Source organism: Centruroides vittatus, unplaced genomic scaffold, assembly GCF_030686945.1.
Source record: "Centruroides vittatus isolate TY-2023 unplaced genomic scaffold, ASM3068694v2 contig_634, whole genome shotgun sequence".
NCBI classification, from domain to species: domain Eukaryota; kingdom Metazoa; phylum Arthropoda; class Arachnida; order Scorpiones; family Buthidae; genus Centruroides; species Centruroides vittatus.
The window spans coordinates 100,128-113,132 of record NW_027122389.1 but is presented as its reverse complement, the minus strand read 5'-3'; the positions used below and the strand labels follow the sequence as shown (position 1 = coordinate 113,132).

At 34.1% G+C, this 13,005-nt stretch overlaps 2 protein-coding genes across 2 annotated transcripts in view; both read left to right on the top strand.

The window, feature by feature from the left end:
* The window catches only part of LOC136979770 (nose resistant to fluoxetine protein 6-like), a 37,677-nt gene extending 27,204 nt beyond the window's left edge, over positions 1-10,473 (top strand). The window contains exons 5-7 of the mRNA XM_067275802.1: positions 1,479-1,566; positions 9,911-10,005; positions 10,448-10,473. Coding sequence (XP_067131903.1) covers positions 1,479-1,566; positions 9,911-10,005; positions 10,448-10,473 — 209 coding nt within the window. The remainder of the gene's footprint in view (positions 1-1,478; positions 1,567-9,910; positions 10,006-10,447) is intronic.
* LOC136979769 (nose resistant to fluoxetine protein 6-like) overlaps positions 1-13,005 on the top strand; it is a 49,532-nt gene that overhangs the window by 331 nt on the left and 36,196 nt on the right. The window contains exons 2-4 of the mRNA XM_067275801.1: positions 1,479-1,566; positions 9,911-10,005; positions 10,214-10,388. The gene's annotated coding sequence lies outside the window, so the exon portion shown is untranslated. The remainder of the gene's footprint in view (positions 1-1,478; positions 1,567-9,910; positions 10,006-10,213; positions 10,389-13,005) is intronic.

Here is a 13,005-nt window from a genome sequence, read left to right as displayed (position 1 = left end):
AAAAAATTCCGTTCAGGAAACATGAGGAATAATGTGAATTTCGAAGTTTGGTTACGATGTAGTCGGATTATGCACGTTGTTAATTTTTTAAAAAGTGTCTGTGTTTTTTAAAGTTTGTACAATTTACTCGAAGTCTAAAGTTCTCAAGGAGGAAAGTTTGTCAATAGTAATTAACATGTTAAACCTGTCTTTAATGTGTTTAATGCGTGTTAAATGTCATAAAAGCGTATTAAAAGTGTGTTAACATTGTGTAAGTAAGGTAAAAATTTTGTAAAGGGTTTATATGTGGTTCAAATGTGCGTTTACATTGTGTAAATGTGTTTAAAAGTGTGCAAATGTGAGTTAAATGTTTTTAAACGTGGTTTAAATGTGCGTCTGTAATGTGTAAATGTGTTAAATGTGTTTAAAAGTGTGTAAATGTGTGTTAAACATGTTAAATTTGTCATAACCAAGGATATGTAATAGTAATTTCCGACCCGAAAGACTACGTGAACGACACATGGAAGGCTAGGTGACCGTAAATTGCAGGTGCCACCCTCTATGGAGACGCTGCTTATCGTAGATGAAAAGGCGAGAGATGTGAATCGTAAGACTGCAGTTTTTAAGTGGAGTAAAATTTATGTACAATACAGGCAAATTTTGTTTGAACCACTGATGTATAGAATCTCATAATTCACTTCGTTCATGCATCGATTGAATTTATAGGTAGTATGATGATTTTTTTATTTTTCGTTTCTGGTCCAAGAGTAGGAAAAGTAATTAAAAGCAGGGGAGAAAGTAAGTAGCAAATTTACGTTTTAGAAATGTTTTAGTTTTAAAAAAGTTTAAATATAGGCGTACGTTAAGGTAATTGTCGATGGTCGCCATCTTGTTTGCACATTTGCGTGTGCAAACAAGATGGCCACCAAAAGCGCCGCCATTTTGTATACCTAGGCTCACATTAACCAAATATGTATATAAATACCGAATTCAGTATAAAAAATTTATAAAATTATTATTTAGTAGTCCGTAAGCGTCTTACGATAACGAGTTCGGATTAGCAAAAGTGAATTGTATAAATTGGAAAAAGAAAACTATTTTTTGCTATTTTTATAAGGAAGTAGTAACTGTACTTCGTGAAACGCCTGTCAATAACAGATTCTGTAAAGAATTTGTGAAAAATTGACTGAAGAGTTTACGTCAGATGTTTCTGATGTAAAAATTCCCATTGAAATTTCTTCATGTGTAGGGAAGCACCGCATTTGAAGATTAGCTTTCTTTCATACACTTGTCTTTTTGTTAGTTCAATTCTATAATACAAAAATTTAATCTTTATCCTTCAGACAGTCAAAAGGGGAAGAAACGCATTTTGAACGCCATTTTATCTGATAAATTAAAAATAAGATAAGCAGTAAATTAAATTCTCAATCTAATTTATTGAGAAGTTAATTTATGAACTTATATAAGTGTTTAACTACGTTTTTTATTGTACTTTTCAGTATTAGGAACAGTGTTAGACTTGAATATCGAATATTGCAAAATCATAGATGAACGCATTGAATATAGTGTAGGACAATTGATATCGTTGTAAGTATATTTTTATTAAATTAATTATACGGTAACCGGAGGCAAAGCGATTGTCTTGCCTCTTTCTCGGCAACAGTTTGGTGAAAACTGCCCACTTGTCAGAGGATGGCTGCTTTACGTTCTATGATCTCGAAAAATCGAGATTCTTTTTATCAGGTCGAGTAAAGGAAATGAGAGGAGTCGTCGATAAGGCGTAGGCAATACACAAACAAATGACACCATTTAAAAAGAAAAACAAAGATTTATTGAGTAACAATTAGAGAATTAAAAATACAAACATCGAATATCTAACGAGAGTTTTCTCTAGCTTCCGAGTACAAGGAAGTGGTGCCAAAAAAGATTTTACACGATTGACTATTATAACTCTTTGATGTTTCCTCGCAGGTTCGAATCTGTCCTTGTTGTGGTAGACGTACACAATTATAAAAAGTCGCGACTAGATTCGTAACGCGCACTTGGTATAGACAAAATCGGCGTAGCTGTTCCTCGGTCTATTCCAATTTGTCACCGCTAGAGGTTCGACGAGGTACGCACTTGTAGGGAGAGGAGGCGAGCTTACATAGATTCGTCTTGAAAAAATATGTCATATGATTAAATGTTGTCGGAGGTAAAGGTTACTTTAGCAGGAGGGAAGGTTAAAGGTATTCCCTGGACCAAAATAAAGTGATAAAATCGGACGTGAATTGTAAACTTTAAGTCTTGCAGTTTCAGAATAAGTGCTTGGATTGGTGAATGTTTACATTCAAAAAGAACGGTTATAAATTTTGATAGTTGTTGAAAAGATGTTCGATTTCTGTTCCCGGCGATGTTGTTTTAACGGATGCGTGACGAATTTAGTTAAAATATGTTGAAAGTTTATGAGAGAAAAGAAAAATTTGGTGTACACATAGCTCCGATCTCACAATTATATTAAACTAGTAAGTAGGCCCGGCGTTGCTCGGGCAAAAGTAACAATAGCAAAGATTAAGATTATTACATTATACTCAAAAAAGAAAGCGTAATTTCATCAACGAACTCAGTTTTTCTAAAGAAAGGTGGAATTTGAAAATCGAATGTTCTAATATTGTTCGATTTTCACGACGTGTTCTGATTATATCGTTCGATTTTCATCGAATGTTCTAAAGAAGAAAGGTCGAGAAAAACCGAACTAATCTGTTTAAATTTGAAAATCGAATAAGTTCTAACACATTACTCTTTTTCTTTTTTTCCCTCCAGCGCCCGTAAATCTTTCACGTCGGTTTCTCTTGTTCTCCATTGTTACTTAACACTTCAGAACTTATATCTGGTACCCTAACTGTGTACCAAATTTCAACTTTCAACTCCTAACCGTTTGGGCTCTGCACTGATTATTATTATTATTATTATTGTGTTGGGTTAAGTGAGAGATACTCGGTTAACACCAGTGACTGTGTACTATGCCGGACCAAAGTCAAGGCATAGTAACCAAAAGAGAAATTAAAAAAGTGTATCAGTGTGTGCGTCTGTATTCAGGAATTTTCTCACAATATGACATGTATTCAATATAGTGGCCTTCTGTAGTGTGATGTATATGTTTCTATTCAACTGTAATGTGCCCAGGCTTTTGTGTACTGTGTGTGGTATGACACCTGTAGAAAAGAAAACAACAGGTACAATAAGCACCCTATCCATCCTCCACAGATGCCTTATTTCCTGGGCGAGTTCTGTGTACTTGCTAATTTTTTCAGTGCATGCGTTTTGTATATTGTGAGTGTTTGGAATGGATATGTCTATAATGTATGTGATTCTATTGTATTTGTCAATGAGAGTGATGTCTGGTCTGTTGTGGTAAATTGTTTTATCTGTGATTATGGCTCTGTCGTAGTACATTTTGTGCGTGTTGTTTTCCAATACTGTCTGTGGAATGTATTTGAAGTATGGTTCGTGGATGTCTACTAATTTGTGTTTGTTTTCAAGCTCTTGGTGTATTATATTTGCTACTTGATTATGTCTGTGTAAATAATCTGTCTGTGCCAAGAGCTTGCAACCAGAGGTGATGTGATGTATAGTTTCTGGCATGATGTGACATTTTCTGCATGTGTCATTTGTGAGTGTTGCATCTTTGAGTATGTGTTTTCTGTAGTTTTTAGTATTTATAACCTGATCCTGTATGGCGATCATGAATCCTTCCGTCTCCCCAAAGAGGAATCCCCGAGCTAACCAGCTGTTTGACGCAGTTTTGTCAACAAAATCCTGGGCCAGATCGTAAGGATGCCTGCCATGGAGTGCCTTTCGAGCCCACGATTGCTTAATGGTGTCTGTGCTTTTTATATGTTGTGTTGTGTCCATATGATGTGAGTGTAAGTTTAATAGTGTGTTATTTGAGTCTGCTAGAGTTACTGCTCTATGTAATTGTGATGTTTCTTGTTTTTTGTAGAAAAACTCCGCAGTGACTGTATTTGTTTGTAGTGAAGGTTAACTATGTCAATCAGGCCACGTCTGCCATCTTTACGTGAAAGGGTTAATCTTTCTGTGGCGGATTTAGGATGATGTTGTTTATGCTTAGTAAGTGTAGTTCTTGTTTTCCTTTGGAGTTGCTCGAGATCTGTGTGAGTCCAATGTATAACTCCAAAAGAATATGTGAGTACTGAAATGACATATGTGTTTATTGCTCTGACTGTATGTTTTGCATTTAACTGTGTTCTGAGAATAGCATTTAACCTACTTTGGTATTCTTTAATTAATCTTTGCTTTATTTGTGTATGTTCTGTTAGTTTGGCCTGTTGGAATTTTAAATACTTGTAGAACTCACCCTTTTGCATGGATTCAATAACGTCTCCATTTCCAAGCGCAAAATCTTCTTTCTTCAGGATTCCTTTTTCTATGTGAAGTGTTTTGCATTTATCTAGGCCAAATTCCATTTGTATGTCCTTGGTGTATGAATGTGTGATTTGTAGGAGTTGACAAAGTTGTTTATGTGTGGATGCATAAAGTTTTATGTCATCCATGTACTGTACATGAGATGTGACAGTGTAAACTGTGTTGTTTTTTCGTGTCTGACATTGTAACTATATTGCGTGTTGTTTAACATGTTGGATAATGGATTCAGTGCTAGGCAGAACCAGAGAGGACTCAAGGAATCTCCTTGAAAAATTCCTCGCCTAATAAAAATTTGGTTTGTTTGTATGGAAGTGTTATAAACCCTGTTTTGAAAGTTGGTGTTTTGGAAGAATGTAATGAGTGATGGATGTATTTTGTACACGTGTAAAATATGTAGCAGCCAACTGTGTGGAACGCTGTCGAATGCTTTTCTGTAGTCTATATATGCCATGTGTATGTTTCTGTGTTGTTTGTGTGCTTGCCGTAGAATGACTGAATCTATGAGTAACTGTTCTTTGCAACCCCTGTGGTTTCTACGGCAACCTTTTTGTTGTTCCGTGAGAATGTCGTGTTTTTCAATATGTTTGTATATTTTGTTTGCGATACAGGATGTGAATAATTTGTAGAGTGTTGGAAGACATGTATTGTCTTCCAACACTCTACAAATTATGTATCGTTTCAGTCTACGTGCTTTGGCAGCAAGTTTTTGTTTTAGTGTATCAATGTATTCTGTAATGCGTGTGTTGTGATGTTCATGTTTTGTGTGTGTTTTTATTTTCTTGAAAATGTTTTTGAGCTGTTTCCTTAATTTGGGTGTTATGTTGTTTTTAGTGTATTGTGTCAGCCTGCCTAATTGCTGTCTAATGTCATTTATTTGTGTTTCTATTCTTCTCTGCCAGGCAGGCTTGTGATAGAATTGTGTTTTCTGTGTATTTGTCTGTGATTGTACTTTCAGTCCATGTTGTGTCACTACTGTGACTGCCCCAGCATAAACTAATGTATGAATGTCTGCGAGTGTAGAAATTGAATGAATGTAGTTTGGTAGTAAGTGAGTGTTTACATAATTTAATGTTTTTTCTAACTTCCTTTGACTTGTTGATTTTTGGTATTCGTGGTCGTTGTGTGGGATCTGTACCTGTATATTTAGTGAGTGTTTCCTGAAATATAAGTGAGAGCGTATTAACTAAATCCATGTCTATGTTATCAGTGATTGACGAGGAAGTGTCTGTAGTATCATTAGTGGTAATTGTTGTATGTGTGTTATTATCAATGCTTGTTGCTGGATTATCCTGACAAATTACGTAATCTTCATTAATGTTAGATGTTTCTGTCTGTTGATGTATTTGATTAGCAACCTGTTGTTTGATAAGTTTAAGTGTTGTTTGTGGAATAAGGTTGTTGTGTATAATTGTTCTTTTTTGATCAACAACCCTTTGTTTGGTGACAGTGAGATGAGGATACTGTTGTGTGAATCTATGGTGTAGTTGTTGTCTGTATGCTGTCATGTTTGTTTCGAGTTTTGTGATTGTGTAGTAAGTACGGATGATAAACTCGTTCATTTCTACTGTCCATTTCATCCGTTGGCGTGGTTTTCCAGCCTTTGTGGTCTGCGGACGCATTGCCTCAGAAACACCAAGGCTGGGTTTGTTCCTCACATCTGTTGAGGGCATTGCAGTAGCCATGCTTGGGCCGGTGCTGCTTTCGCCACCGGTAACCAAGGGAGACTGTGGCCTATTTTTCGAACGTGAGCCTCTGCCTAACCCACGAACGCGGACCTTGTTAACCCGGGCGACGTCCGAGCCGGTATCACATTTAGATTAGTTATTACCATAATAAATATCTCCACAGAATGTGGGTGTGGTCACTCTTAGCTTCATTTCTCCCCATAGACCTTACTGGCATGGGTGTCCCTACCAGGAGCTTGTGCTCCAGCCTGCAATTGCCCTATGGATCAGTAACATTACTGGGTTTTCCCACCACGACCAGGTGGTGACCACGGGAGAGTTATTATTATTATTATTATTATTATCATCATCATCATCATTATCATCATAAACTCGTCCCGATTATATATATAGATTAAGAATCTGAAAAGTATGAAAATAACATCAAATTACTTAAAAATTCGGCAAATTGGTGGTGCAATAAAAAATATGAATAAATAATAAACTTTTTTCGTAAAACGCGATAATAAATTGATTAAAAACATTTTAACCAATAATCATACTACAAAAAACAAGTTTAACAAAGAAAATAGCCAATCGAATTTGAAGCGCGTTACATGATATTAAAGAGACATTCATTTTTTACTTGAATGCACATCGTTTGTCTTGATATCTGTATTTTAAATACTTTTGTTTAAGTCATTAACTGCTGCTTTTTTTTCTTTTTTTTTATTCCAAAAATCACTGAACGGATTCACGTAATGTGTTTTGCCTTATACTACAACTTAATATATTACATTCCAGGCCTACCTCTAACTTTTTTTTCTATATCGTTCAGTCGAAACGTTAATTGGATCTGATTGTTCTGTAGTTCTTGTCTCCTGTTTGTAACCAGAAATATGCAAACGTAGTGTGTTGAAGATTTTATCGTTTACTTTTACAGAATTATTGTTTGTTTTCCTGTACGTCTTTATAGATTGCATATAATTGCTGAATAAAATAGGTGATAATTCTCAGTCTGTTTTTTCAATTGTATCTCCTCTTACTCGACTCGGAACTGCGTGGTATAATACCTTAAATTCATTTACAAAACGTCACGACACATCGGACATATTAGACTTTATACAAAACACGATTACAAAAATTAGAGTAATTTCTGCGTGAGCGACATACATAATATGTTCGTATTTAGGAGAAATTCTTTTGTGAAATTACGGAATTTCTGTTAATTCTCAACAAGGAATTTTATTTCCTGCCAAACCGTAGATTGAAGGTAAAATCTCTTTGCTGGTATTTGTGACGATTTTTTTTGTTTGTGCAATTGATCTGCTGATTTTTCGACTAGAACTTCATTTGCAATACTTGCAAAATGTTACTGTAATGGTAATTCGAATATGTTGATTTGCAATTTCTCTGCTGTATACTGCCAATGCGCGTGAAAGTCTCAAATCGCACAGTTCGTGCCAATTCGTTATTGACACAGATTTTTGTTAGAGTTAAAACAAAATTCTAAAATGAGTATTACAATACAATTCTGATGGCATTAAAACTGTTTTAATATTCCGTTAATAGATTTTCTATTATTATTTAATGTTAATACATCTTTGGCTAACGTTGATTTGCTGAAGTGATTGAACTTATTTTCATATTCGGCGCAATACTGATTCATATTTGATTATAAATGTTTACATAATTTTTAGGTATACACAACATATTTAAAACAATAAGTAAATAAATAATTTTAAAATAATCTACTTTACTTAAGTGTATAAATGTTAATTTTAAATGCGTGAGGTCACTTTTCCTATTTAAATTGTACAAAAATAGATTAAATTTATTAAAACCGTTGAAGAATATATTTAATAATAAAAACAAATAATTTAAATGAATAATAATAATAATAATAATAATAATAAGTGAAAGGGTTGTGAGGCCTTACTCGGAGGTATAGCCCTACAAGAAGAAAGGAGGGAAGGAGGAGTTAGGAGGTGGAAAAGGAGAGGTGGGGAGGGGGATTAGGAAAGGAAATAGAGGAGGGGAGAGGAGAATGAGGGTGCCGCTGGGAACCGTCTGTTAAGACGTAGAAAGGCAGAATTACAAAATACAAATACAGTACCTAAGAATTAATAGGTGGAATAACTGAACAACAAGAAAGGCGCCTTGGTTTGGCTTACAATACAATTGAGAACATGGGATGGGTGCCGGTGAAAGTAATGAGGAAGGAGTAGCACCCTTTTAGAGATACCGAAGTCCTTGAAGTGTGGTCCTTTGATGGTTGCCAACCTTGTGTCTTGATGCTATGGAGTCTGGCTGTGGTTGTCCGGTGAGATAGCTGGCATGTTGGATTGAGTAGCAGTTGGGAGATGATAGTCTGATAAGTTTAGGTTGTTAACGAATTTGACAAAATTGGTGTATATGTCTTTGTCCTCGAGGAATACGCTAAGGTGGCAAGGCCAGCTGTGCCCTTTATGGGTTGTCAGGTCTCTGAGATGTTGGCGATGCTGAATGAACTTGGTGCATGTAAATATTAGATGAAAAGGGTCGTCCCTCTCCTTTACAAGACAGTCACAAAGTCCATTTCCCTTCTTAAGGAAACGATGAAGGTAGCACTTATAATTGCCATGGGCGGTGAGAATCTGCGTAATAGAATGAGTCGTACTCAGGAAAGTGAGGCGGGAGCTACTGTTGACGTCCGGAAGGAAGTTGTGGGTATTTCGTCTAGTGTGGCTACTGTCCCAGTCTTTTTGCCACCTTGACATAGTGATGGCGGTGAGTTCCTTCCTGAGGAAGGAGATGGGAACGGAGGTGTAGGAGTACTTGGAGGCTACTTTATGAGCCTTAAATGAATGAATATAAACCAATTTTAGTAATAATTGTTTATAGTTTCTCAATGGTTAAATCTCAGTATAAAAACGAATACTAGCGAGTTTTTCTCCGCTCTTCGATGTACAGCGGCTGATCGCGTTTCTTATCCAATGACCAACAATTTAAGAAAGTTTATCAGTAAACACTGGGTAGATCCATTCAAACGTTTCGAGACAGCAGACATACTGAAGATTCTCTTTCGACAGATACAAGAGTAACGTGATTAATCGATGGGACCTTCCTTAACACTTACGCACAAGAAAAGCGACCATTTAAAAATGTTTCAGGAGGGTTTGTGGAAGAGGAATCTGCTGGAGTAGGAAAGAACACATTAAAATAGAATCCGGGTTATTTCATCACGTGTTTTTATCTGTTTTCCTCTTCGATCGCTCATCTCGTTAGCCTTTGCGCTTTTTGAACGGTCTTTTATCAGTTTCCAGAGAAAATTCAGTATCAGCTGGTGACGAAAGAGAGGACGACGTCGGTGTTCGATTCAACATCGAATTTCGATACCGAAAGCGCTTACATGTTTGTCAGTTTCCATCATTCTGTGACTTTAAACGTAAAGTATCTGTGATTTTTCGTGGTTTAGTTCTTCAGTTTTTGTGAGACAAAGTTTGATGGCGAATCGTACCCAGCCGGAGCTTCACACGTGGAAGGGCTTCATTAATTTAAGCGAGTGTCTAAGACATTTATAAATAAGAGCTACATTAAAATTGCATTAAGTTATAATGTACACAAAAATGATGTTTATCTTGTTACATTCAAACAGATACAATTACAGTCAGCGGCGTAGCGTAGAGGGGGCGGCAAAATTTCACAATAAATAATAATATCTTGTAAAAATACCTAAATAATGGGGCGGCTGACACCCACGCTACGCCGCTGATTACAATAATAGTTAACTAATTAATTGTTAAATGATGTAAATTATATATAAGTAAATTGATGTAAAAATATTAATTATCATAATTCAGAACTGTTCTCGGCATATTTGTTGCGTGGGTTTCATTGGCAACGTTTACAGAAATATTACTGAGACTCGATGTTATTCCTTTGGAGGCGAGTAAAGGTAAGTCTTTACGATTATCAAAAGAAACTTTTAACATATTTAAGAATGAGAATTTATCTATTCATATTTTAAAGTTCAGGAAAATGATTTTTAATGCTGTTATATTCGACTATATTATGAAAAATTTATAAAAGTAGTTTTACAATAAATATATTTATATCTGTTAAGTGCAAAAAAATAATAAATTATTAATGTTTGTTATTTGTAGGAAAAATTTTCGAGTATATTCTCAAAGCTTCACCTTATGAATCTCTACATAAATTGTATTCGACGAATCTTGACGAAAGTACAAAGTCGATGTGCGGTGTGAAATTTCTTCTAGTAAATCTTGTGGGGATTGACACATGTATACGCGACAGCATTGTTTTTCCCCACAATAGGAGGTATTTTTTCTTTTATTGTAAGATATAATATTTAACATTTATAAAAAATTTTGCCGCAGTGTATGCAGAACGCTTGCCACAATAACACAATTTTAATAGTTCTATTGTTCATTTCGTTCATTGTCATAGTTAATATAAGAAATGAAATTATATTATTACTTTTAGTTAACTTTTTAAAAAGTAGCGTAATCGTCTTATGAAATAAGAAATTTCTAGTTTGAATTTGTTTTTTATTTTGTAACGAACATACCCTCCAGTGGCTATGCTGTATTCGTACCCTGAACGCTAGGAGTTCAGTCGTGAGTTCGCTCCTCGCTCTGACGGGCTGGCCGCGTAAACTGTTCCGGTGTTCCTCCACGTCTGTCACACCTAAATAAGGGTCAGTTTCATTTAAAAAGGCATCCCGGGTAGGCAGTTCGCCCAAAGTGTTGCGCTGGCCCTACGAACATACGATAATAAATATTTATATTTCTTCTGCTAGAAGAAAGAATGCGACCTTATTTATTTTGCAAAATAAGTTAAGAGGAAAACTATTAAGAATTATATAAAAATAATTTTGAAATTAAAGTTCTTTATATAGATATATTTTAAAAATTGTAATTTCATGTTATTAATTTATTGATAATTTGCAGCGCTTCATAAATTAAGATGCAGAACAATCACCGAAGCGGATTTTGTAATCAAGTTTCTAAGATTTAAGATAATATTTTGCTGAGTGTCACTCATTTTACACTTACTTTTTGCACATAGTGATTGAATATTAACCGTAAACATTTTTCGATATTTATCTCAATTTTAACTCTTTAGAAAATTATTTCAATAAACTACAAATATGAAAACGAAATTCAACGTGAAAATGATGAAATGCTACTGAAAACAGCAGAGAATAAGTGTTTCATCACTTACCGTTACATTCAAAAAGTTAATTTATGTGTGGTTCAATCTGTTAAGAAATTATGTTTAAAAATAAAATTTTAAATTATTAACTTGCATAATAGGCAAAAACGTATTTTCGAAATAGGGGTAAGTTTTCTAAATCATTACGAATAAAAAAACCATTGGAATGTTTAGTTTATCTGACCCTACTCGAGGAATGACACTTCACCTCTCTATTTATTGCACGGTTTTACATTTCACCACAGTGTGGAATTGACAAATTGTACAAACGAACATATCTGTATCACTCATACAAAAACACTTTGCAAGTATTTGCAGATTAATAACCCATCGAACAGATCGCACGATCCTCCAACGTACGTCGTGGCAAGAAATACAATCTCATTGTACAGAATAGAGAAAGTAGTGTATGTATGCCGATTCTAGCTCCCCTAAATACGAACGCCTCAAAATGTGAACGAATTTGAACATCTAAAATATGAATGACTTTTAATCAAAAAATTTAAAAAGCTGTTAAAAAGCTAAAAGTTTTTTATTTCAAATTCGAAACTTTGAAAGATTGTAGCATTTGCTTTTAAATTCAAACAAGTATTTCTTTACAGAATTAAGTTGCGATTAATACGGTGGAAAGTATTTGTAATTTATGGACTGCTCCGTTTTTTTACTTTTTTATTTGACTTGGCAACTACGATACTACACGACGAAATATATTTTACAGAACATCTCGATCTTCTGTCACACGAAACTTTACACATTTCGCAATTCAAAAATAGAATAATTGTACTCTGGAGCAACATATTAATCTTTCCGTAATTAGGCGAAATCATTCTATGATATTGTGAGAATCGTTTTTTCTAATACTGCACAATGGGTTGTATTTCCTGCCTAGGGATTGTAATCCAGCTGTATCTAGCAAGGATATATTTTTGGTGGAATAAAGATTTATCTTTCTATCTATCCAGCATTTTATGGTTTTTTTAAAAAGAATAAAACATTTTTAAAAAAATACTTAAGAAACTTTTGTAATTTAGACTGGTCACTATAAATCGGTATAACTTCTTACACATTTAGGTAGTAAACTTAACTTTGGTTCGGTTTAACACTCGAGATAGAGATAATTAACTTTAAATGTTCAGTTAGATTATAACTATAATGTAATCTTTAAGTTAAATAATAGCAAAGGTAATTCTACTAATTAATTTACATTAATATATTATATTATAATAATGTAAGAATGGATAATCAGTGGCTAAGTGGCTATCAGTCTTATCAGTTTTCTTATATAACTACATATCAGTTGTAGTTATTTATAAGTAATTTAATTATTCGTATTAGTAAAGTAGTGAGTAAGTAATTAGTAGTTAGTTGTTATTATCACAATCATGAATCACATACATTCATATCATTATATATCCAAGATACTGATATACATTAATTTAATTAACTATTTAACTAACTAGGTAGTCTCAGTTTCTCACTAATTTTCACAATAAAATTGCCTAGCCCAGCCCACTAACTTCTTATAAAATAAAAGTTAAAAATTCTTAATAGAATTAGAGTACAAGTTATAAAATATTAGACTTGTCTTGAATAAGGTATTTTAAAGGTTTAATAAAATTAAATCAATTAATTATTTTTTCATGTTTTTTTATTTCATGTTATTTTTTTGTAATCAAATATGTTTTTTTATCAAATATTTCTTTGTCATTTAACATGTTAT